The sequence below is a fragment of the Heliangelus exortis genome, chromosome 1, assembly GCF_036169615.1.
Source record: "Heliangelus exortis chromosome 1, bHelExo1.hap1, whole genome shotgun sequence".
In the NCBI taxonomy this organism is placed as follows: domain Eukaryota; kingdom Metazoa; phylum Chordata; class Aves; order Apodiformes; family Trochilidae; genus Heliangelus; species Heliangelus exortis.
The window spans coordinates 3,972,030-3,998,056 of record NC_092422.1 but is presented as its reverse complement, the minus strand read 5'-3'; the positions used below and the strand labels follow the sequence as shown (position 1 = coordinate 3,998,056).

Here is a 26,027-nt window from a genome sequence, read left to right as displayed (position 1 = left end):
AATTCATATACATTTTTACACCTTTATTGAAGGTTTTAAGTAATGTTATATCTCTTCCATAACTCTTTCTCAGGGTCTGAGATCCTGGTGGCTTTTCTGTGATGCTCCTGAATCTCACTCTCAGGGTTTCTGCTACCTTTAAGAAGGACTCAGACCAGAGACTTGCAAATTCTTTCCATTTCTTTGGCATGTTGCTGTAAGGACCACCTTCTTATATTTTTATGCAGATAAATCCATGATGTCCTGGCCCTGGGCAAATAGTGCTTTTTGCAGTAAAAAAAAAAAAAATCCACTGAAATACCTCAGTAATGAGAACACAGGCTACTGTCTGGTGTCTCTTGGTGCAGTTTGAAGGGAAGATCAGCCCTGTGTTCTCAGACCTGTGTGACACAGAGTGGTTTGTTTTACAGATAAGATGGCTTAAAGAATTAATAATGCCACGAGTGCAAAAATGCCTTCAGTTGTGTTAGACAAGTTAAAATATTTGCTTTAATAAGGTTTATAAATTATGAAGTGAGGCACAAATCAGTTTTCTCTACACGTGCATTGCTGCATGAATGATCCCTGTGAAGTTCTCAGCTGTCTCTGAAGCCTTTGGAGATGAAAAGCTGGGGCAGACTGGCTTCTGGTCTGCTCTGCTCCTGGTAATTTCTGCATTCCTGTGGTCATCTCCAAAATCCATTATATCATGGTTTATTCTTCCCAGCTTCTGTGGAAACAGATCCAATTCTCTGTGTGTTTGTTACAAACCCCTTTTCATCCCATAACTAAAAGATTCTCTGATAGTGATGAGAGGGGCAGCAATGGAACTCATCTAGATCTGTTTCAGCAGCAGACTGAGTTCAGAGATGGGTCATCGAGGTAATTAAAAATAAAATAATAAATAAACCCCAGTGAGGAAGGAAATTGCTCTCAGGAATGGCACATGGGGAGCCTGAGCAAGCTGAGGCTGGGGAAAAGCTGCTCTTGCAGGAGGGAAGAGAGTGATGAGACCATCACAAACTCCACTTCAGAGGTGGTAAAAATTCAGCCTGTTCGTTGTCACTCTTGTTGGAATCCATTTTCAGCAGCTTTCAGTCCTTTTCATTCTGAATTTGAATGAATTTCAGAAAAAAAATCAAGAGTTTCTCACAGAATTGCACTTTCACATCTAAAAAGCACATGATGGTCTTTTGTCAAAGCAGGGCAATCCACCCCAAAAAAAGCATCCACACTGAGGAGAACAAGCTGAAACACTTTGACCTTCTGCCCTTTTACATAAAATTCATTTTTATCCTCTAAAGATTTCTTGCAAATTCTGGCTGCAAGCAATACCTTGGCAAGCTCCTGTTTTGATTAAATGGCATTTTCCAGCTGGAGGATGTCAGAACATTTTCAGCTGGCCCTAAGCCAAGCTCAAAGCTTGTGAGAGATATACTGGGCAAGAAGATGTGGATTTTGGTCTGGGTGCTGGTACCATCTGTGGTGTAGGCAAGGATGGGTGCAGCCATGAGGGAGATGGTGTAACCTGTATCCTATGGGTTTTAAGGATGGGCACTTGTGGAGCCCTGTTGGAGTGAGGAAGAGGAGGCTGAGGAGCTGCTGAATGGTTCCTAACCCATGAGGGAGCATCAGGGGAAGTAGAGTTTGCTCCAGTCCTGTTTTGTTCCTGAGTCAGGGGACGAGGAATGCCAAAATCCAGAAATATTACCATCAAGAAGATTGTGACAAAGCTGCCTTGCCCAAGTCCCCTGAGGACCATGCTCTATGTTACACTCTGTTGCTCCACTAAACCCAGCTCTGCTGCTGCTGTGTGTTAAAAAAAGCCACAAAACCAACTCGTGCTTTAGTTCACAAGGTTCAGAGCAACTCCCACTGCTCTGTGCAGAACTGTCCAGTGGGGAGAGATTTGCTGGTCCACAAGAGACCCGATGGATGATGGAGGGTGTCCAGGTGGAAAGAGTTGTGCAGAAACATGAGGAATACAAAGGCACAATGCAGAGCTGAACTGATGGTGATGGAAATCCAGCAGGATGCTAAACTCAGCAGGCTTCAAGGCTCCAGCCAACCACCCATCTCCTTTAAGCATCTTCAGCTCCTCCTTGGGATCGTCCTGGAGGAGTACAATTCATGGTGAATGGGGAGCATGGGGACAGGTCTGGTGCTCACCCTAACCCAAAAAGCACTTGTGGGACGGAGAGCATGGCATTCCTGAGCATGAATACCTCACTAATGTATTGCTCTGCTGCTTTCAGCCCACGCCAGCTCTTGCCTTTGGCACAAGATGTGCTCCCCAGTCCCTGCCAAACCAGTACAGATGTTTTAACACCCACCGGGGCCCAGATAATTACAAACAGAACCCAGAGACTGGTCAGGGCTGTTTGCTTTTCGTTGCCTGAGCTCTCAGCTGTTTCTCCAGAGAGTCTCCTCCCACTTGTAGACATTGCTTTCAAAGACATTTTTGTGGGCCACGTTGCTAATACTCTTTTTATGAGGGGAACCCCGAGAAGCCCCAACCAGGGTGAGGATCATAACATACCCACTGACATAATGTGACCACAGAGAGAAACAGGTGCAGGGAAGACCAGTGGAGCAGCTGGGGAAACATTTTCATGGGAAATTAGAGCTGGTTTCTAACCAAGGGCTGTCCAGCCATGGCATTGCAAAGCTCATCTCATTTTCATATAGGCTGGGAGAGTGTTTTGAATGGGACAAATGCAATCAGCTGCTGGGGACACTGGCCAGAGGATGCTGCAGGTCCTTCCCATCTTGGGTCCTGGTTTAGAAACAGTGCCCATGGGGAGCTTGTGAGCAGAGCAGGGAGGTGAAGGAAGGAGCAGCATCTCCTGTGTCAATGGAGGGAATCCAGCTGCAAAAAGCTTCTTCCTGATGCTTCCTGTGCTTCCACAACACAATATGGGAATCATGGTTCATGAGCAGGAGCAATGATCCCTCAGGCCATTTGCAAATACCCGGGTCTGAAATTCCCAGATGAGAAATGATTTAGGGTGAATGAAACCAGTTGTCTCGTGCATTTCCCCTGGCACCACTCAGAAAATATCTGTGGGGAGGAGGACCAAGGAAATCTCCTCAGGCTTCACATCTGGGTGAACCTCATGTCTACTCACTCCTTTTCCATCAGGATGCTTTGAGATCCTCCTGGTTTGTTTTGTCCTTGGGTTGGTTATCCCAGCTGACAACTGGTTGAGTGGAAGATGACTGGCACAAACCCACCAACCATGGTGGGCTCAAGCCATCTTCATGGCTCTCCCCTCAATCCTTGCTATCAAACTCTTCATGCACCATGCTTAGCCATGAAGATTTTCATCTGACATTATTCCAGTTCATGTCTGGTTGCTGTGGAGACAGATTTAAATGAAACTCTAGTATTTTGAAAGGGAATATGATTCTAAGTCATTTGTGATGCAAGGTCCCATGCTAATAGCATTAGCATATTATTTGATTATGGCTATGTGTAGAGAATAAATTCCAAGTCACTTTGCTATCCTTGCATCTTAAAAGAAGAGAAAAGGAAAAACCTGCAGGTTTTAGCTGATGCTGAAAACCTTTACTCCAGGTGAACTTATTATTTATGAATGCATAAAGCTTTTGGGGTCACAGGCATTTTGAACTTCCTGGCAAAGCAAATAGCTCCCTGGAAAGGAACTTTTCTTCCTCTGCTTCCACTGAACGCTGGTAATAGACTAATGGGCAAGACTCAGGTTTTTAATGATGGGTCCAGGATGGTGTTTTGAGCTGTTTGGGTTTTTGCTGGAGTGCTGGTGGGACAGAGCCCAGGTAGAGAGCAGCTGTAGAAGGCTCAGCTCTTGCAGAGATTTTTTTTTTTTTTTCTTGTATTTTATCTTCAACACCTTTGTAATGGTTTTGCCTTCTTTAGATGATTCCAGTGTGTGTGGACAGGGTCTTCCCATCCCCTTAAATTATTATTTTTTTTTTAACTTGCATGGTAAACCTTTGCAGAGAGGCTTGTTTTGAGAGTAAATGCTGCAGGGATTTAAAAGGGAGAGCTGAACTTCTAGCAAGAAAAAACTCAGGCCAAGCTATTTTATTATTTTGATCCTCCATCCCTAAGGGCATGTTTTCAGGGGATGAACTGACCCTTGCTCACACTGACCCCTTGAGCCACCTCATTTGCTGGTTCAGGGCCACGGTGTTGCATCCATAGGGTGAATGACTTCTTTTGACTCCTCTTTTGGCTTTTGCAGTCGATGCAGCTGATATTGTCCCATCTGAGCATGCTGGGCTCACCCAAAGCCAGGCAAGAAATTCCAGACTTTACTACAACGTCTTCCCTCTCTGAGCAGCACCCACCTCCCTTTCCTTTTAACCCACTGGCTAAAATACCAATGAAGGAACCAAAAAAATAACATTACTCCCAGATAGAAGAGAGAAAAACTGGCCCAAACTCCTGCAGTTTGGTCCCACCCATGGGTGCAAACGCAGCCATGAAGAAGGGGGCTGTGAGAATTAAAATCTGGGGATCCTCTTCCTTTCCCCATTGCTGCCTTGCTGAACGATGGCAAAGCAGACCCTTAACAGCACTTCTGGTTTATTGACTCCCAGGCAAACTGGGACTTATAGTGTTTCTCCCCCAAGGTAAGGAGAGATCGAAATAAATTAGTTCTGTAAAGAGCTGGGAATGGCAGTTCTTCTATAATACAAACTGCAAATATTTGGGCCTCTCATGCACTCCCTTGAATAGAAATGGCACTAAATCATGCATAAGCAAAACAGGTTCACATTTCCTCCCAGTGAAAGTTTTCCTCTGCTCTCCTGGAGCACTGAAGACCTATGCTCCTGTTTCCATAAAAAGGGCTATAAAATTTAAATCAGGCTGTTAGGCAGCTGGAGGAAGCTCCAGCTGGGATGAAGCTGAGATTTCCCCTTTCTCCTTCTCCATCCCTAATAAATGGAGCCTGAATCCAAGTTTGCTCAAGCACAGGAAGGTGCCCAAGTTCTGCTCTCAGGGAACAATAAGGAGGGTGTGAAGAAATTTGTTCAGGACATAAAAGCAAGTTTTTTTCCTTGCATTTTCCTGGGTGCAAAGTTGATGGCACACCAGCTTCTGGGCTTGCACCCTGCCCACTGGGGGAGTGTTGGACCACAGCACTGCTTTGGGGTAAGCCAAGGATTTCCAAGGGAAAAACCCATTTAGGGGATGCCAAAATCCCTTAATCATCATCAGTAATAATAACAACTCATAATAATAACTAATGCAGTCCTTCAAAACAGGAGCTTTGTTTCACACAGTGAGAAAGCTGGCTTGATGCTGGGCTGTCATGAGAGGGGGAAAACCACCTTTTCTCATATAAATGTGTCATATCTTTTGATGGCTCTTAGCTTTCAACATCTCTGCATCCCTGTCCTGCAGCACTGGGCCCCACAGAGTGCTCACACCTCCAGACAGATTTGCTAAGGGTGCCCCTGGCAGCCATGGGACACCATGTGCCACCCACAGACAAAGCAGATAATTCTGTACATCCCCATTGTCTTGTCTTTGCCACCTTATCCCTTTTACTAAAAAGGCAAAAATAGCCCTCCTTGAGACCAATTCATGTTTTATGCTATTACAGACCACCATCTTTGCACTTTCCCTCCTTTCCAGCCTGTTTTTTTAAATTCCTTTCTTCTCTTTTTTTTTTTTTTTTTTTCCATTTAATCCTCCATCAAATTGTTTTTGCAATGTCAGGGATGATGATTCATGAAGCAGAGGGTCAGAGAAGGCAAAGTTGGCTCTGCAGAATAAATGAAGCTTATCCCACCCACACTGCCATGCTGGGATTGTCCTTCATCCCTGGCTTTAGGTCACTGTCCCACTCCAGGGCTCTCAGATAAGGGTGTCCCAGGTGGGATGCTCAAGGTCCTCTCTCAGCCAGGACTATGAGCATCCACGTTCACCTATTTTCATCTTCAGTCCTGAGGCCCCTGTAACAAAAATAAATAGGTGGACACCAGGCAGCCCTGTCAGGCCAAATGTTAGACCTCCAAATATTGACAGGAAAGGTTCAGCTGCACAATCAAGCAGCAGATTTGCTCTTTAAAGGGTAACCACCATGTGCTGGGCTTGCTGATATGATACAGAGCTGGGTCACTGCCACCAAGGGGTGTTTGCCAGGGATTTTGGACACAGCTTCATCTCACAGAAGCAAATATGTTCTCTGGGGAGAAGCATCACATCATTTCTATTGCAGTCTCTCTCCCTTCTGCCCCTTTGTCCTTCAAAGAATTGATTACTGTTAAAATAACTGAGATATATAATGCTTTGAGGTCAGGATGATCTGACTTGGCTCCTTTCCCTCTCTTCTCACTCAGCCACTCTCCAGCCCTGTGAGTTTTTTTTCCCTGGTTCCCATGCTTCTCCAAGGTAAATGTTCTTACATTACCACTGCTTTTCAGACCTTTCACACAAACCCAAGCAGAGCACTGACACTAATGGGGTTTATTACCACTCAGCTTTGTCTCATTGCCTCTCCCCTCAACTCTTTCTTGGGTAATTCTTCCCATCCTCTGTCAGATGCTTAAATAATTGGGGGATTTCAGTGTTGTCAGAAGAGGGGAGCAGTGTAAGCTAAGGGTCATTTAGATGGCTGAAACTGGATAAGAAAAACCATGCCCTTAGCCCTGTGTGCAGCAGATCCCTGTCCTTAAGGCCGTGGTGCTTCTCCTCTCCCTTGGTCAGTCTGTCCTCACCAGCTCTGCAAAGCAAATTAAAATAAGCAGCAAGAAACTGGAAAGCAAAAGCTCAAAAACCTGATGTCACTTTTATCCTCACCTTTTCTCTCCTCTGTGGCAGAGGATGCAGCTGTGGCAAGTCCTTGCCCCATCCTCCCTTTTGGGGAGTTCCACTCTCTCTGCTTGGCACCCAAAATTTCATACCAAATATTAAGGTACCTTGCACACAGCTCCCCACCCTGAAGAAAACAAGAGAGGGGAAATAATCCAAGTCATTCTTTCCCACCAACCTGACACCTCCCATCTAGCAGGCAACATGCCAAGGTGTCCTCAGACTGACAACAGCTTTTCCAAATTCCATCCAACTTGGAGGTGATATGGAAAGCTCAGTTAATAGCCTTCCTACCTTCCTTGGGCACACTGCTCATCCTCGTGGCATCCCAGTGCCTCTTGGCAGTGTGGTGGCATCAAAACTCATCCATAGGATGTTGTTTGTTCTCTCCCAGAGGACCACAAAAAAGGCTGCTTTAAGTAGGGTTGTTTGGGTTTTTTTTAAATCTTTTTTTGGGGGTTGTACTCAAGGAGTGAAGGTGAGGACACATTCCCACAGGAGAAGTTTCTTCCTTTGTTTGCTAACAAATGATGGAGCTGCTCCAAAAAGTGAGGAAGTTCAACAAGGCCAAGTGCAAAGTCCTGCACCTGGGTCAGGGCAATCCCCATATCAATACAAATATAAATATCAATACAAACTGGGGATGAATATATTGAGAGCAGCAGCTCCTCTGAAGAGGAGCTGGGGGAGCTGGTTGATGAGAAGCTCAACATGAGCTGGCAATGTGCACCCCAGAAAACCAGCCACGTCCTGGGTTACATCAAAACCATGGCCAGCAGGTTAAGGGAGGGGATTCTGCTTGCTCTGGTGAAACCCCCCACACTTCTGGGGCCCCTGATATGGGAAGGACCTGGAGCTACTGGAGTGAGTCCACAAAGATGATCAGAGGGATGGAACACCTCTCCTATGAAGACAGCTTTAAGCTGAAAGAGGGATGATTTAGTTGAGATCTTAGAAAGAAATTCCTCCTTGTGAGGGTGTTGAGACACTGGTACAGGTTGCCCAAGGAAGCTGTGGCTGCCCCATCCCTGGCAGTGTCTCAGCCCAGATTGGACGGGGCTTGGAGCAACCTGGGCTGTGGGAGGGGTCCCTGCCCATGGCAGGGGGCTGGAACTGGGTGACCTTTAAGGTCTCTTCCAACACGTTGAATGATTCTGTGAAGATGACAGTGCATGAGCAAGCTTTGTCCCACACCTAGGGATTATTTCCAGTAGATTTCTACTATTCCCTTTTGAAAAAAAAAAGCTCATTTGTCATTAGTTTTGACGGGCATGAAGTCAGCAGCACAGATTGAGACTTTTTGTGGCCTGATTTACCAGGGCAAATCTGCAGGGGGGTGGAGATCTTAATCTGTGAGGCTTGGCCTTGCCAGTGCAGTGTGGGCATCACAGGGAATTTGTACCCCTCAGGGATGCCAAGGCAACCTGACAACTTTGCTGCAACCACTGATGGGAGCTCAGGAATTCAGCTACACCCAAAAATCACCACCCGTGAGGCTTGGCCTTGCCAGTGCAGTGTGGGCATCATTTCAAATCCATGGGATACAGGGAGTAGTGGTCCCAGCCTCTGCCTTCAGGCTGGGAAGCTGATGTTGTGGCTCTTGTGGAAAAGGCCATTCTGAGCAACAGTTTCCATAGGAGGCTGAGTAAGTCTCAGATAAGCCCAGGAACATTGTGTGAAGCTGTGCACACAGCAATCAGCGAGCCCTCTGAGCAAGGGAATTCAGAGCTGTCAGCAAGGAGGGAAATACCACTTGAGGGAATTGAAAACATTCATAAAAAATTCCTGGCTCCCAGCCTAGTCCATCTCATTGCCAGCCTCACAGTTGCATATTTTTATTCTGGGGATGGAGTCACAAGGAAGGGGTTTTTTCCCCCTTTTTCAGCAGCACATGGCCCATAAGGCACATCCTGACATGGACTACAGAGTGTCAAGTCTTCAGCCAACTGAAGCCTGCCTGGTACCATGGGGTTTTGTAGACTGTAGTGGTTCATCCCCACTGAGCCTCTGGCTCACTTTCTTGCAGGGACCAGCAGAACAGCTGTAGCATGAGCTCAGTGAGATGTATGCATGCAAGCTGTGATGCTGACATCAAATTTGAAGTTGTGGGTGTCCAAGGCTGCCTTTTCCAGACCGTGAGAGTCCAATTCCCCAAACTCAGAAGAGAACTGGCCAGGAAACATGGGGTTAAGATGATACTTCCCACATGTCCCCACTACATAACTTTAACTCTGTTCCCCTGGGAATGGCAATAGGAACTGGAACAGGATCTTATCCTGCCTTGGCTGTATTTTATACATTCCCCTAACATAAACTCAAGTTCTCAACACAAAGCCAAGGGATTTGGAAGCTACATCTATGCTGTTAAATAAAGGAGAGCCATGGGTTTATCCACGGCCTTGAGGTGGATGGTCATGAGGGATGGAGAAGCCTTTTTGACTCATGGCTGGTTTGAGTTGAGCATCTTAGGTCATGATGCAGGTGAGGACAATGCCCGGAGGCATCTGGGTGAAAACCCTGGGATGTTATTCATCAAGTTCCCCGTGTGGACACAGGAAAGAAGCCATGGTCTTCAGTGCTTGAGAGCCAGGCATTGTGACATGGTGAATTAAACCAACTTTGGGACCACTGGTTCATAATTTGCTCTGTAGGCCTGACTTTCATGGTGACCACTCTCCATTTCTGGCCAATATGAGAGCACAAATGTCTTGACTTTCCACTTTAGCATGTGCCCATGTCACACTCTGATGACAGATCCTAGTCATCCAATACTACTTTTCTGCCTTCATTCCCTCTTTTGCCTTCTTTTCTGCCCCCAAGCCAGAGGGTCCATCCTCAGCACGACACGGGCACACGAGCCACCCTTTATTCCAGTGAAAAAAGAAACTAAAATACATAAAACCACACAGCAATCTCAGCAGTGCCCATCTGCAGGCACAAGATTTATCTTTCCCAGCCCTTGCAACACCCTCCCAGGCCTGTGAAGCAATCCATCTCTCACCTGCTATTAGGGAGTCCATCTCACAGCCCTAATGGAGTTCGTGAGTCCTGAATTCGCTCCCGATGATGCTCCCGGGGGCTTGGTGGCTGTGGGAAGCGAGCTGGGAATTCATTTTGAAAATCAATGTGGATATCAATAGAGTGGCTTCCCCCAGGGAAGCAACATGCTTTTACTGGGCCCTGCTGCCTGCTCCCCTTAATCCCCCTTTTTCTCTTATGCAGTTGGAGTAATCACAGAGTAATTAATTCATCCTGCTTGCTGCGGGAGCATCTTGTGTGCTGTGCGCTCCGGTTTCACCAAACCAGACTGAATTTTTGGGAAACGGGCTGAGAGAGATGGGGTTGGTCAGCCTGGAGGAGAAGGCTTCAGGGAGACCATAGAACACCTTCCAGTACCTGAAGGGGCAACAGGAAAGGTGGGAAGGGACTTTTGACAAGGGCATGGAGTGATGGGATGAAGGGGAAGGGTTTCAAACTGAAAGAGGGGAGATTTACATGAGATCCCAGGGCAAAATTCCTTCCTGTGAGGGTGGGGAGACACTGAAACAGGTTGCTCAAAGAAGCTGTGGCTACCCTATCCCTAGAAGTGTTGAAGCCCAGGTTGTATGGGGCTTGAGCAACCTGGTGGGAGGTGTCCCTGCCCACGGCAGGGGGTTGGAACTGGATGTTCAATAAGATCCCTTCCAACCCAAACGATTGAATGATTCTGTGATTGAGAGTCTGCTGGAAGTGCAGAATTCAGTGGCCTCTTCAAAGTGATCTGATTTGAATTTGCCATGCCTGAGATGCTGAGAACTCTCCCCTCCATGGCCTCGTCTCTCCCCTTAGGCTCTGCTGGCACAAAAAAGTCAGAGTAATTTCCAACTCCCAGGTGTATCTTGGCCTGCCATGGCTTGGCCATTCAATGGCAAGTGCAGAGCCTTCAGGGGTAATGTTGGAGAACTTCATAGGTCAGAGGAACCCCAACCCTGCACAACTCACAATTGTCCCTATAGGCAACTTTCATGCTGGGTGAGGACACAACAGTGATTTTCCATCCTCACAAAATCCTTGGAAGAGCCTTGGCCAAAGCCCAGCATCAGGGGCAATTCCTGGTGGAGCAGGAGTGGGGGGCTGCTCCCAAGAGGCACTTTGGGTGCAGCCCTCCTGTTGTTGATAGTAACATGGGTTTGAGCTCTACCATACTGGTTGACCACAAAGCACCCTATTTGGGTCTAAGATCAGGGACTCACACAGCTCTCAGGACTCTTTTTCCAAAGTGGATCAGTCTGCAATACTACAGGATAAATATTTAATAAGGATGAGGCTTAAGGCACTGTTGTGTCCAAGGACACCAAGACAACCATTTACTCCCACGAAAAGCACCAAGGGATCTTTAATGCCCATGCAAAGAAGACAGGAATCAGAGTTTTAAGCTCATCCCCCACCATTAATGTCAATGTTAAATATTGATCCTTTCTGTGTTTAGCACAAACCAAACAACAAGAGTCGAGCCGTGGTCTTTGGCTTTTATTAATGTACTTTTTCTGCATCGGGTGAAGTTTGCAGTAGTGCCAGGAAAAAAAAAATTGTAGCAGTGGTGAAAGAGCATCAGACAGATCGATTTTGTATCTTGACACGATTCAGGAGTCAGTGAAAAATCACTCTGTGTAGAGCAGCTCCTTGTCTGAGCCATGACAGTTGTTTTCAGAGAGAACTCATTTCTCTGTGAAATTTCATGGAAGGTCAGGCCCAACATTTCTGGTAGGATCTGGAGTTTGACGGAAGGATGGAAAAAAATGATTGGAAATCTGTGAAATCCCCCTCACCCCTCTGTCAGGGCAGATTCCCTTAGAGGTCTCTGAAGTTGAGTTTGCAAAGCAAGTGGGTATCATGTTGGGGGAAACATGGGAGAAATCCTTAAATCAGTGACAGACAAAATAGAGGTGGATTTACCCAGGAAAAGAAATCTTTTTTATTACAGTTTTGATTCTTACTGTTTTGCATCAACACCAAATAAATGTAAATCACAGCTGCTAAAAAGGGTGAACCATGATGAGTGATTTTCACAATCCAGGAGTGTATGCATGGCAAGGGAGTTCATGCATGGTCTTCTGCAGCCAAAGATGGATCAGCTTTCTGAAAACATTCTGCAGGTTGTGGATTTTCTAGGGTTTGGGGCTTTTTTTTTTCAATAGGGTTTACAGCTTGGCTGTAAAAATTCAACCCTGGTTCAAATTCTTGAAGTGCATTTATTAGAGGGCTGGAGCAGCCAACTGATAATTCTTTACCTCTGGGATATTCTCTGTTGAAAAGAATTTAATATTTTAAAATGTATTTCTCCTTGAGCAAGTGGAGCTGGCACTAGGAGTCATGTCTTGGGTCTGCATCCCATTTTCCTAACAGAAAACAGCAGGAACTCTTTTCAGGTCACAGAATTCACAGAGAACTGAGAAACGCAGAAATATTTTTCATTTCTGCCATCAGTAGATCCATTCACAGTCCTGCCCTGTGCCTCAGTTTACCCAGCTGTAGAAGGAAAGCAGTGATGCCCTTACATAGTGGGTCTCTAAGAAATAATAGAAGCAGAAAAGTGAATGCTCTGCTCTTCTTTTACCTTTTTAACCAGGTTTTAACAAGCTACTGAGCTCCCTGTGAATTGGTCTGGCATGCCCCAGACATGCCTACAAGATGCTAAACCTATGATAAAAACATGATAAAATGGTAATTAAACCAATAAAATGGTAATGTGATACAGTTATACAATATGATAAAACGTTTCTTTCCCTACTTGATGCCTGTAACTGGATGTGCTGCAGGCAGAGGCTGCTGCTGCTGAGTGCATCACCCAGAGCTGTAAGCAAACCCCACCCATAGGTGATGGAGCATTTAAAGAAGAAAAATCCCAGGAAAAAAAAAAATTAAACAGCAGTCTGTGGGGTCACTGCATCTGACTTCTCACAGGCGTGTTTTCTCCCTGCACAGACACCCTGAGGAGCATCACCTCCATGAACCATGCACCAAGGTCCTCCCCAGCAGAGCTCAGCAGTGCCAGCCACCACCTCCTGCGAGAGCGCAAGTCCTCAGCACCATCCCACTCCAGCCAGCCCACCCTCTTCACCTTTGACTCTCCTGCCAGCCACCTCCAGAGTACCCTGTCTGCCAGTGCCCCCCAGGACTACCTTTTCCTCCACCAGTGTATGAGCAGAAAGTCAGAAAACACAAGGTATGGTTGTCAACCTGGGAGCAAAACCCTGGGATAGATGAGGGTGGGGTTAGGGTGAGCTCCATCCTCCATCCCTTGGAGGTCTGCAGAGCCCTGAGGGATGGCCTTTGCTCATCACAGTTGGAAGGAGGAGGTCAGAGCAGTGACCTCTCAAGCTCCCAGCTTTCTGGATTGTATTAAAACCTGGCTGAATGGCCAGAGCCAGAAGGTGGTGATCAGTGGCACAAAAACCTAGTGGGAGGTCGGTCACTAGCAGTGTACCTGGGGTTGCATACTGGGTTCAGTGCTGTTTGACACCTTCATTAATGATCTGATTGATGGGGCAGGGGGTACCCTCAGCCATTTTGCAGATGACACTGAGCTGGGAGCTGGGGCTGATACCCCACTGGAACCTCATGAAGCTGAACAAGTTTGAAGTCCTGGGAACAAACCCAGGCACCTGTGTATTCCAGGGGCCACCCAGCTGGAAAGGAGGCTGGCAGATAAGGACCTGGCAGTCCTGGTGGACACCAAGTGAACATGAGCCAGGAATTTGTCCTTGTAGCCAAGGTGGCAAATGGTGTCCTGGGCTGCATTGGACAAATTATTGCCAGCAGGTGGAAGGAGATGATCCTTCCCTCAGCACCACTGAGACCACACCTGGAGTGCTAGGTCCAGTGCTGGGTCTTCCAGTACAAGAGAGACATGGACAGGCTGGAGAGAGCCCAACAAAGGGCCATGAAGGTGCTGACAGGAATGGAGCAGCTCTGCTCTAATGAAAGGTTGTCAGGGCTGGGACTCTTCAGCCTAGAGAAGAGAAGGCTCAGGTGGGATCTCATCCATGTGAATAAATCCCTACAGGGAGGGTGCAAATAGGATGGAGCCAGGGTCTTGTCAGTGGTGGCCTGTGACAGGGTGGTAGGCAGTGAGAACAGCTGGAAACACAGAAATGTCCCTCTGAGTATCAGGAAAGGTATTGGGAGAAGTTGCCCAGGGAGGTTATGAAATCTCCATCCTTGGAGATATTAAAAAACCATCTGGACATGGTCCTGGGCAACTGGCTTGTCCTGCTTGAGCACAGGCAGTGTTGGACCTCCAGACATCCCTTCCAACTTCAGTCACTCTGTGATCCTGCAGACAGAGACATAATTCTTGCCTTAACAAGAGGGCACAACCAGAGGCCACAACCAGAGGGATGGGATGGGCAGGGTTTGCACTGCTCTGCCACTCATCCCTGCTGTATCCCAGACCTCAATGGGCTTTGTGGTGCAACGAGGTGGCATTTCTGAGTGAGCAGCAGCTTCTCCACCTCTGGACCCATCCAATTGCCATAAATAGCAAGGAGGGGTTTTTGCATGAAGAGTTTTGGCTGGTTAAAGCACTGAGGAGGGAGGGATGGGAGTCCAGCTGGTGTGGGGTGAGAGCAAAGCTGCAGCCTCCACTGGGCTTTCCTGCTGCAGCTGCCTTCCCCTGCTCAGAGAACAACAAAAAAAAAAAAAAAAAAAAGACTCAGAGAAATCAACTTCAGATGGAGTTAATTGAACAGTGTTCAAAAAAAAAAAAAAAAAAGGCCCTGGATTCTCCAGCTGTGAGGATACCTACAAGCCACCCTCTGAGAGCACAGCTGGGATGTGGAGGAGAAGGGAGCAAGCACTGATGCTTTTGGTGGGCAGAGACAAACTGGCCAGTGGCATCTTCTGCAACTGGGCCAGAAATAATTTCCTTGCTCAGTGCCCAGTGCAGGGGGCCAGGCTGCAGGACTGCTGGGAATCCCTCCCTTTCCAGCTCTGGAGCTCTTCCTTTACTCATCCAGAAAATGAGGGTAATAGGAGCTAATTGGCGGGTGATGCTGAATAATTAACCCATGAGATGCTTCAAGTCCTCAGCTGAAAGGACCCTGCTGGAGTCCAAACATCTCCCTGGCAGACTGAGCTCCAGAGGCAGCAGGGATTGATTTGTCATATCACAGCATCACTGGTTTTAATTTTTTTTCCCCCAAATAAGCTCTATTTCTGAGCGCCATCTCCTGCTGGCTCCATGAAACAGAGTCCCTGTTGTCCCTGCAGAGCATCAACCCCACCAGAGTGGTGTAAAACAGCATCTCCCACCTTTTTCCAATAGGGCTGGCACTTCCCCAGGGATTTACAACTGGAAACCTTCCCTCCACTCTTTTCCCAGTGTGGTGATTGATACAAGGCAGGGAGTCTCCTCCAGAGGGAGATGTTTAAGTGGGGTTGGTTGAGTTCTTTCTGGCTGTGAGCATTGTGGTCCCCAAAACCCTGACCCACATGGGGTTATATCTCTGTGAACTAGAAAACCCAGCCTAAGGCCACTTCTCACCTTCTCCCCATGTGTATTCATTAGTTCTTCATGGCAAGGTAATTTTTTCAATCACAGAATGAATCACAGGTTGCCAGGTTGGAAGGGACTTCAAGGATCATCTGGTCCAACTCTTCTAGACAGGAACAGAGTTGAGATGAGATGATGAGATGAGATGAGATGAGATGAGATGAGATGAGATGAGATGAGATGAGATGAGATGAGATGAGATGAGATGAGATGAGATGATGAGCTGAGGTGAGATGGCCAGGCACCTTGTCAAGCTGAGCCTTAAAAAAGTGTCCAGTGTTTGGGAATCCACCACTTCTCTGGGGAGATTGTTGCAGTGTCTGACTATCCCCATAGTGAAAAATATGTGAAAAATATTAAAAGATTTTCTTCTGGTGGCTGAACAAGATCTCCCCAGGAGTAACATTCACCCTTTAGCCCTCATCTTTTCCATGTGACTCTTCATAAAAAGGGATTCTCCATCTTCTTTGTAGCCACTCTTTTATTACCAGAGCATGGTGATAAGGTATCCCCTAAGCCTTCTTTTCTCCAGGCTGAGCAAACCCAGTTCTCTCAGCCTTTCCTCATATGGAGTTAAGAGCCTTCTGGAGACTTGCTGTACTTTTGTCTTCCATGCTGCCTCAGCCAGTCCAGAAGAAGGCATCATCATCATCCTTGATCAGCTCTGTGGCATCTTTCCCTTGTGTCCTGGTGCCTCCACAGAGCTGCTCACATTTCCCTGAGTCTTGTAGGATGGTGGGGGGAGGGAAAAGTCCAAGTGGCCAATTCAATCATTCCCTGACTTGAGAAATGTCACCTGCTGGGGTGAGGGGTGCAGAACCCTGAGCCCATGGGGCTCCTCATCTGCTGCATGGTAGTGTTGAAAGGGAAAGCAGCAGGAGAGAAAAAACAGGAGATGAAACACCTGGGAGGGAATTGGCAGGGAAGCAGTGGCAAAATAGAGGTTGTTAGAGAACTGAGATCCACCCAGTGCTCACCTTCTGTCCTGGCTGAACCACAGTTCAGATCATGGAGTTGTCAGCAAGACATGGACAAAATTACCACACTGCCCTATTCAACCCAGGGCCCTTAAAGGCTTTTATAAATCTGAATTCAACCCTGAGGTTCAGTCCTCCTCCCCTGTGGCTCAGAAAACCCAGCTGGGGAATGTCCTTAACTCCCTGGGGCTTGCCCTTCGAGAGGGAAGGGTGGTGACATAGCTGGAGGCTTTGACATAATCCCCAGCAGGAATTTTTCCAGTCCCTTTCGTTTCCAAGGCAGAGGTGTGGATAGTGGCTAAAGTGTGGTGGTGCTGAGGGTGTTCTGCTTTGCAGCTGTCTCTTGGGCCACTGTCAGATGATGCAAAAGTTGCTCTTTTGGAGTAATTTATGCCTGAACAAAAGGCTTCTTCCTGCCCATGGAGGTTGGCACTCCCACCTATGACAGGGTCATTTTGGAGGTATTTTTGGGACAAAATGGGTTGTGGGCTTATTTGGTGGGGTCGGAGATGCTCCCATTGCCCTGAGGTTGGGCAGTGCAGGTCAGGAAGGTGACAAACCAGGGTAGCAGAGCTTGGTGCCTCCATCTCAACTCCCTTATCCACTTATCCTCCACAGGAGTGCCAGCTTTTCCCAAGCCACAAGATCTGCCTTCTTCATGCGGAGTGACACAGCGGTCCAGAAGCTCTCACAGGGCAATGGGCACTGTGTCAACGGGGTCAGCGGGCAGCTCCATGGCTTTTACAGCCTGCCAAAACCCATCAGGCACAACTCAGAATTCAGGGACAGTGCCTACGACCTCCCACGCTCCTTTGGTTCCTACACCCACCCCAAGTCGAGCCTCACCAGCTCCGAAACAGATAACGAGGAGGTCTACACCTACAAGACTCCCAACAACACCCTATGTAAGGAGTTTGGGGAGCTCTCCACGGACTCCTATGACATCCCTGCCACCCCGCTCTCCATCTACCAGATCCCTAGGACATTTACACTGGACAAGAACCACAATGCTCTGACTGTGGCCGCCAGCGACTCGCCCGCCGCACCACCCCCCCGCCCTCCAAAGCCTGGGCAGGCAGAGCCCCGGTGGGGCAGCCCACCCCAGAGACCCCAGCCTGGTGAAAACTTAGGGCTGGCCCCTATGGCAGCCACCATTCCCCGGAGAAACACTCTGCCAGCAGTGGAGAACAGCAGGCTGCACCGAGGTGAATTTGGAGGTGGGGACCTGGGGGTGGTTTTTGTCCTGTCTCATAGCTTTGGATGGGTCAGTACCCCTGGGCTGTGGTTGGGCCAGGGTGGTTGTTGGCATCAACCAGGGAGTTGAACACAGAGAAGCTTTCCCCACTCAAGATCTAGTCCTGTACAATGAGCAAGGAGAGGCATCCACAGGGCTCTGCCCACTGGAGGTGCTCAGCTGGTTCTTGGCTGTGGTTGTGCCTTGAAACAAACACCCAAACCTGTTTTCTTGTGCAGTCCTCCACCAAATTTTTGTGATACCAGCCATTTTTAGCTTGCTTTTATTTTTATTCATGACCGGGTTTATCAGAACCTACTTCAGCCTGTTGCTGCCTTGGTTTTGCTCACCAGATAGGGCACAGTTTTGCACATCTCCAAGGCCCACCATCTGTAGTGAATTAACCATAGATGGGTCGTGGATGATCATGCCCATTCCAAACCGTATGCCTAGAATGAGATAGTCACAAAGTAAGTTAAAAGGATCAGTTGGAGAGAAATCATACTGCAGATGACACAATTCCCTCTTCCATCTCCTCCTTCCAAAATACCAGCATTTAGGATGAGTTCAGTCCATGTTCAGCATGAGTTAGACCTCTCTAGGAGCTTACCCTCACAGGAGGTGGTCAGCCCTTACATCTGCTAAGTGAGCTGTAATGAGCTCTCTCTTATCCCAGTTTTGTCACCATCACCTACCTTACCTGATGCTCCTGGGATTTTGCAGCACCTTGACAGAACCAGGTTAGGTCCACATGGCACATCCTTGAGGCATCAGAGAGATGCTGATGGGGAGGAAGCACAGCAGAGAGTCTGCAACAGGCTAAAAAAAACCCCATATCTTCCCACCAGGGTCTCTCAACCATCAAGAACAGACACTGCCCTCCCAGTACCTGGATTTTGTTTCCAGGTGGCGCCCTTTTTTTTTTTTTTTATCAGCAGTTGCTCTGGGTCACGTTGTGCATTTGTGGTTGTGTTGCAGCTTCTTCCTGTGAGACGTACGAATACCCCCAGCACGGGGGGGGCAGTGCTGTGCAGTCAGCTGAGTCGATGAACGAGGGGTACAGCTCCTACCTGGTGAGTTGGCCTTGGGCTTGGCCACCCCATTGGAGGCACCATTTGCACTTTTAGAGATTTAGAGATGAGTCATCTCCACCTGGGACCTCACAGCCCCGTCCTTCAGAGCTAAATCAAGAAGGGTTTTGTTACTGATCTCAGTGAAAACCCTGCTGGCTTGCAGAGTAGAGATGGAGGGAGCCACCCAACCCAGCATCACGTGCAATGCTTTGTTTTGGGTGCTTCCATAGAGCACCCAGGAGTTGGGCTTTTTCCTAAAAGTCTGGGATACTGAGCTGAATTTTAACATGTTGCCAGAACAGCCTCTTTTCTGCACTTTCTAAGACTTCCTGGGCTGGAAATGACCTTAAAGCAGCATTTCATAGTGCATTTTAGTCATGGCCAAAGCCCAGGGAAAAATTACTTTCTAGGTTAAACCTCCTTCTGCAGCTCAATCCGTTCATGAGAAGAGGCTCAGGTCTGGGTGATTAAGACCTTTCCCTGAACTCAGGATGTTCCAATGTCTTGGAAACATCTGAGGCAGATCCTCTCAGGGCAAAATGATAGCTAAGGAGGGGATAGACCACCCCTTCCCTTCAGTGCTGAGATTTTAGAGCTGGGGTGTGTTCAGGGATGATGAGATGAAGGGCTTTAAAGCAGGATGGGGGTTGATCAGTGTCTGCTCCTTCCAGCAAGTCCTCCTGCTTGTCCCCCAGCAGGCCAAGGCAGTGGTGGCCCGTTCCCACAGCACCGACTCCGAGGACAACTACGTCCCCATGAACCCCGGCTCCTCGCCCCTGATCCATGCTGAGAAAGCCAACGACAACGCCCAAAATCTCTACATCCCCATGAGCCCTGGGCCACATCACTTTGACCTGGTGGGGTTGTCCTCAGCCACGCTGCCTGTCCACAAAGGAGGAGCCATGGCACAGTGCCACAGGAGGCTGAGTGAAATCCAACCCCCGCCAGTCAACCGCAACCTCAAACCCGACCGGAAAGGTAAGAGGGTTGAAACTTTTTCAGGTCCCCTTTTTTTCAGGTTTCTCTTCTTTGTAATATTTTGGTCTACATCTGTCATCTTCTATACACTCAGGAGGGTTGTACGTGAGGAGTGATCTGTGATTCTCCCCCTCTACTCCACTCTGGTGAGACCTCACCTGCAGCGCTGGGTCCAGCTCTGGGATTTCTGAGCTAACATGGACATTGAGCTGTGATTCTATGATAGAATAGTCTGAGATGGAAGGGACCTTTAAAGGGGTTCAGACTAAAATAACTTTAAAGGTCTTCTGGTCTGACCTTCCTAATCGTCCCCATCCTCTTTCAGGATGCAAATTGGTTTTGAACAGCCTATCTCAAACCCTTCCTGACCTTTGCAGGTGATGCATGTCACAGGCAGGATCCCACCTGCTTTGCCTTCACCCCAAAATCTGTTGTATTGAGATGACTCAATTTTTTCCTGATGTTCCCTACTGACTGGTTCTAGGCAGTTCTTCCCTCATGGCTTTGCCTACATCCTCCAAATCCCTCCCCAAACCATTGCCTGCCAGTTTGCCAAGGAGATGCTGAGGAGATCTCCCATTATTCAGGTGTTAACACCTAACACCATCAATATGCTAGGTGAGGACTGGGGCTGGAGCACTGTGCTCTTCCCTTCCACCTAATGAACCATCCATGATGAGAAGAGTTTTCATGTTACCCTCCAGATGTCCTTTTCTATTCCCTATGGGGAAATGCTCTGGGTGGAGGCAGCTCAGGGCTGGCAGAGCCTGGTCTGGTCCCAGTCTAATGGTTTATCACAGCTCCCCAGTGAATGGGTTTATTATAATACTTCTGGGTTTAGATATTTCCAGCAGATCTCCATTCCCTGAGAGGCACATTTCCCATTTTGGTGACCAATCCACTTTTAAGATGTGAGTCAGAGAGAGAATTTACTCCTTTCCTCCAGCCCTGGAATAAATGAGTCCAGAGATTTTATTTGGGGGTATTTACCATCAGCAAGAAGGGCTGGAGAAGCTGATTAGCAGAATGGGAAGCAACCAACAAGTTGTTGTTGGGGACCTTTCTCATGGATGCTGAATTGGAGGAATGTGCTGCCTCTGAATAAAAGATTTTTTCCTCCCCAGCAAAGCCATCACCACTGGACCTGAGGAACAACACTGTCATTGATGAGCTTCCCTTCAAATCTCCAGTCACCAAATCCTGGTCCAGGCCAACGTGAGTAACAGTTGGGGTATGAATTTTTGCTTTGCTCCAGCAGCAGCTCTCTGGTCTCATTCTCCTTACTGGTGTCCACATGTAGCCAGGCTGTCACCTCTGCCATGGACTAAACACCTCTGGCTGAGTGTCAGCTGCCCTTCTGCCTCCACTCTCTGCAGGGGTGTCAGGGTTTAACACTGGCCTGGCAATTAAACCAATTAACAGCTGCTCCCTATTAATCCCCCTTCTCCTCCCTGATAAAAAAAAGGAGAGAGAATAAGGGAGAGAGACTGATGGGTTGGAAACTAAACTACACAACTTTAATGAAATAGTAATGATAAATAGGAAAAATTACTAAATTTATACAAATATACAGGAAAATTGATCCCACATTCCTCCTCCCTTTCCCCCAATAACTCTCACATCACCACCCAGGCTGCAGGGCAGCCCTGGGAAAATCCAGGCTGGAATCCTGGAGTCAGCAGCAGTTGGGAGCTGGAGGCAGGAACACACAGATTCAGGCTGGGATGGATCAGGAGCACAGGCAGAGGAATGGATGGGATCCTCCCAGGATGCCCAAGCAAACAGGGAGAGGGGAAGAAGGGAAAGCAGGAAGGGGTTTGACCCTGGTGATCCCTCCAATTTATCCTGAGTATGAGGTGTATGGGATGGAATACTCTGGTCAATTCTGGCATCTATTTTGTCCCTTCCTCCCCAAAGGAGGGCTGCAGGTGGGGCCTTTTTACTCCGTCCGGAGGGCAAAATGTTGCTCAGAGCTGAGCAGTGTCCCTGGTTCTGCACCCCAGTCTCTGGCTGTAACTATAAACATCAAGTGTTATCAGTCCCAGCAGCAGCCACTGCCTGAGAAACTTGCTGTTCATTTCAGCAAATGCAGCTGCTTACAAGAGACTCAGCTGAAAACAAAATTACAAGAAAAAAATTACAAGAAAAAATCACCTTTATCCTGGCCCAAACCAGGACAAGGTTTCTCCCGACCCACCACATCTTTCTGTTGAAGGGGCACATTTCTTATGGGCCATCTTGAATCAAGGTAGGAGTGGGTCCAGACTTTGGAAGCAGAAGTTAATTTCCCCAAAATCCGGATGATCCTTTCAGCCACAATGATTTTCCCTGTCAAATTTAGAAGCAGGGACTGTAGGGCTGGATCATGCCATGCAAACACCTGCACTGGGATGAAAATCCACCTTGCCCAACAACCTACCCCCATCAGGGACCAGCAGGAGCTATCTGGGAAGAAGGGCATTTATTAAATAATTCTTTTCTAAAATATCCTAACACATTTTGGTGATTCAGGGCTCAGGGCTTTGCTTGTCACACCATGGCCAGACATAGGATCAGGTGCTCTCAAAGCAGCAGGGCTTCTCTCATGGACCCCTCACGAGCTTAATCAAGTGTTGTAAGATCATCACATCACAGGATGAGGATTTCACATTGAAGTCCACCATGTGGCCAAGCAGCTAATAAAGATGCCCTGAAGACATTTCCTATTTCAGGGATCTGACAACTCCTGGACAGCTGTGGCTCTGACACAGGACCTGTGGTACATAGTGACTTGTAAGCCACCTCAGCCACACTGGAAGCACAATTTCTCTCCCAGTTCTTCCCCAAAACCCTTGGATGTAGCCTCAAAATGTGGGGTGAGACTTGCAGGGTCTGACTGAGCTGTGCTGTCATTGCCTTGAAAGCAAAGCCTTGCCTGAAGGAAGTCTGGAAAACGAAACCAAAGCACTTCAGACCAAAGTCAGACAGCCAAAAATAACAGGATTCACATGATTCCAGTTCTGGTGCTAATTTGTTGTCCAATGAAAGGCAGAAGCGAAGCTTGGCTGCTGAGGCTCCTCTAATAAATTGGATTGTGTGGAGACTGACTGCAGGGCACGAGCTGAAATCACTGCACAAGGGAACAGGGAGTGGGGTTTGATTGACAAGACATCTGACCCCAGAGAAGCTAATGGATTTTTCCCTTATCTGCTAATCATATGACCCTGCCTTCCCTGCAAAGCAACAAATAGCTTTTTAAGACATGAGCTTTAATGCCAGATACTGATTCTATTATGTTATTCTGTATAATTAGATTTGGCCAATTGAAAGCAAGACGATGCCTCAGAGATTTGGTTTTCCAGCAAAAAAAAAAAAAATTTGGATAGAGCTCTGCAAGGTAAACAAATCGTGGAGCTGTGGTGAGGCTGGAGGTGAGAAGCTCCAGCGAGGGTGGCCCTGCATCCTCCACAGTGAAATATTTCCTGTGAAATAAAACAGTGCATGGAGCCTGATTTAGGTGGCTGATAGCAGGAGAATTACAAGTACATAGCGAGCAAGCTGTTATTAAAAAATCCTAGAAAGAAAAATATTAGAAGACCAATCTCAGTGATTTCTGACCCATGAGAAGGTCAGATGAGGAGAACCTCAGTGCCACCACCTCTTCTTCATGCTCAGTCCCCAGATGTTTGGAAGCATCAGGAGATGCCTGAAGGTGTCAGGTGTCACCTTCTCCCATCCCTTCCCAACTATGGCCAAGCAGCACCTGCAACCATCATTAACACATTGACTTTTGTCCCTACAGCCAGACCTTCAACCCCAGCTCCTTGCAATACTGTCGTCCTGTCTCCTCCCAGAGCATCACCAGTACTGACTCTGGGGACAGTGAGGAGAACTACGTGGCAATGGTAAGGGCCCCACAGCAAAGATCTCTGGTCCTGGCAGGACATTTACCTTCCCCAGCTCTGCAAGCACATTCCTAGCTCATGACATGGAATTGCAAACGTGATGTGAATCCTCACGTGCATCCCCAGGGGCACAACACCACGTTGCAACAGTGGCTTTTGTTCCTATTAGGACACATCCCATTGGGGTTTTCACTGGATATGAGAGTAGAAATGGCTATCACCTATTTTACCAGGAATTAAGAGAGGATAAAAATGTCTGTGGGCTGTCAGGGTGGATTTTCCTAAATTAAGTTGATTTTTTTTCCTGAGTTTCGTTGTTTTATTTTTTTCCCCTAATAGCTTCTGACATCATGTTTGTGTGCAGGGCAGGGGCTATCAGAGCAGCAGCAGGGAGGGGCTCTGCTTCCAGGGAGGGGTTTTTGTCTCTCTTCATGGAGCTGCTGACTTGAAGCATAGTTTTGAGGCTGTGTAACTAGGAGGGTAGAGGAAATCTGTGCTCTGTGTAGTGTGGTGGTGGTTAGTGAAGATCCCAGAGCTGCTCCAGCCTTGATGAGGTATAGCTCCTGGGAAATCTGATGTTAGGAGTGTGAATAAAATCAGCAGAGAGGCAGCAGAACTGCTCCAATACATCAGGAGTATGAGCTTGAAATGTTTGTTAGCACATTAAACAATAGAACACTGAGGCATTGTGTTACCAGATTTGTGTTAATTCCTTTTTTTTTTTTTTTTCCTCCTTCCCATTTTAATCCTCATTATTTCTCCTGTCTCTTCCCTGCATTAGCAAAACCCCATTTCTGCTTCTCCTGTTCCTAGTGGCACCAACAGCCCAGCACCTAAAAAGAGTTCGGGGAGTGTGGATTATCTGGCCCTGGACTTCCAGCCAAGCTCCCCAGGGCCACACAGAAAGGTGAGGGGGAAATTTAATAAACTTCTGATTAAAAGTCATGCATTTTTAAAGGGTTTTTATGTGCATAGGCAATGGGATGGTCTAAAGTGGCACATTAACCCCAGAGGCATGAATTTCCCAGCAGATCTGCTGCTGTATTTATTCTAGGTCAGACTTGGTCTCCATTGCATGTCTGAAGCCTTGCTGGAAGTGTTACCAGAACCATGGATGTGCAGGGGTTCAGGGATGCTGGTGAGACCAGAAATCCATCTGGAGACTGTATATTCAGGGATTATCCCAAGAAGCTTTACAGTAGCTTCTCCAAAACCAGACTTGGGGTTTTTCCACCTGAGACACTTCCAGGAGCTCACTCAGAAAATTCTGGGCACCTGTCCTCTGCCTGTCAGATGCTTTTAAAGGGTGCCATTTGGGCATGCCAAGCACAGATTGCTTTCAAGAGTTGATGTTGATGCTTAAAAGACAATTTATGTTGAGATGATCAAGCCATTGTCCAGTGAGAAAGAGCCATGGGGAGAAGATGGGTCAGGAATGGGATGCCCCTGCCCACTGTCATGTGGAAATGTGGAGGGAGAAGTTCCTAAAGACCTAGATGTTGATTACTTCTTAAACTGGGGAAACAACACCATCTTAGAGTGAATCATGGGAAAATGGGGCAAGGGGAGGACTTCACAGCATCCCCACATCCAAAGGAATCCATCTCTCCAGAGGTGAGAGGTAAGGATTAAAAGTCTCAGGTGATGCAGACCTCACAACCTCCCCAGCAAGGCCACATACCAAGATAAGAAGGGTACCCAGGGGTGATGGAGTGGGCTGGGGGGGTCCCTAAGGCAGGTCCTGCTGGGTGCCACCCAGAGCAAACTGGGAAGGTGAAGGAGAGACTGGCTCAAGCAAAGCAGCACCTGAGTGAGGGGATGGGAAGGACAAGGTATTGTATAAAGCTTTGTGGGAACCACCTGTGGGCTGACCTTGAGTTTCTCAACCACCACCTTGTTTCCAAGGCAAAGCATCCCACTGATGGGGTCAATTTACCCTCCATCATTTCTTTCTGCCTAGCAGTATTTCTGCAGGTATTGCCAATTTAATTCTACCCAAACTGGAAAGGGTGATTTTTAGACCATTAAAAACCATCATCTGCCTCCAGTTGCAAGCAGCTGGAGGTCCTCTGAAAGACCTGCAGAGGCAGACAGGTTTCCAGGAGTCAAGAAAGTACAGGAAATAGGATGTCCTTGTCCCTCATTGGGTCTCCTTGGTGAACCTGCAGACCTGCCTGTTTTGGGGATGAAGAATAGAACCAGCACAGCTAAGAGGAATGGAGCTGGGATTATTATGCAGATCTGTAAGAGTTATAGAGCTCTTTGCAAGCAAATGAGCAAGGTCCAATTTGCAATATCAGCAGTTAGATGACAAATTTGCAACCAAACATTCCTGTCCCAGAGCTGGGGTGAAGGCAGAGCCCTGGGTGCTGTTCCTACTCTCCCATTGCACCCCAGTCTCATGCAAGCAAGATGCAGAGCAGACTGCAACCTTTCACCCAAGAACCTTCTGGAAGTTATTGGGGGGTGATGAGCTATGGAAGCAGGGGAGGTGGTGGTGGACTGTGGGAAGGAGTGAGCTGGAAGAGCGGGGAGCTGATGAGTGACCAGGCAGTGGCCTTGTT

The 26,027-nt window shown here is 47.7% G+C and overlaps 1 protein-coding gene across 8 annotated transcripts in view; it reads left to right on the top strand.

Annotated features, from left to right (window-relative positions):
- The window catches only part of GAB2 (GRB2 associated binding protein 2), a 114,535-nt gene that overhangs the window by 81,940 nt on the left and 6,568 nt on the right, over window positions 1-26,027 (top strand). For 3 of the 8 annotated variants that reach the window (XM_071727312.1, XM_071727233.1, XM_071726757.1), the window contains 7 exons: window positions 12,728-12,989; window positions 16,913-17,511; window positions 18,507-18,601; window positions 19,297-19,579; window positions 20,704-20,794; window positions 23,361-23,463; window positions 24,245-24,370. In XM_071727312.1, the coding sequence (XP_071583413.1) occupies window positions 12,728-12,989; window positions 16,913-17,511; window positions 18,507-18,601; window positions 19,297-19,579; window positions 20,704-20,794; window positions 23,361-23,463; window positions 24,245-24,370 (1,559 nt within the window). The remainder of the gene's footprint in view (window positions 1-12,727; window positions 12,990-16,912; window positions 17,512-18,506; window positions 18,602-19,296; window positions 19,580-20,703; window positions 20,795-23,360; window positions 23,464-24,244; window positions 24,371-26,027) is intronic. The other 5 variants (XM_071726845.1, XM_071727002.1, XM_071726923.1 and 2 more) reach the window with 5 other exon arrangements.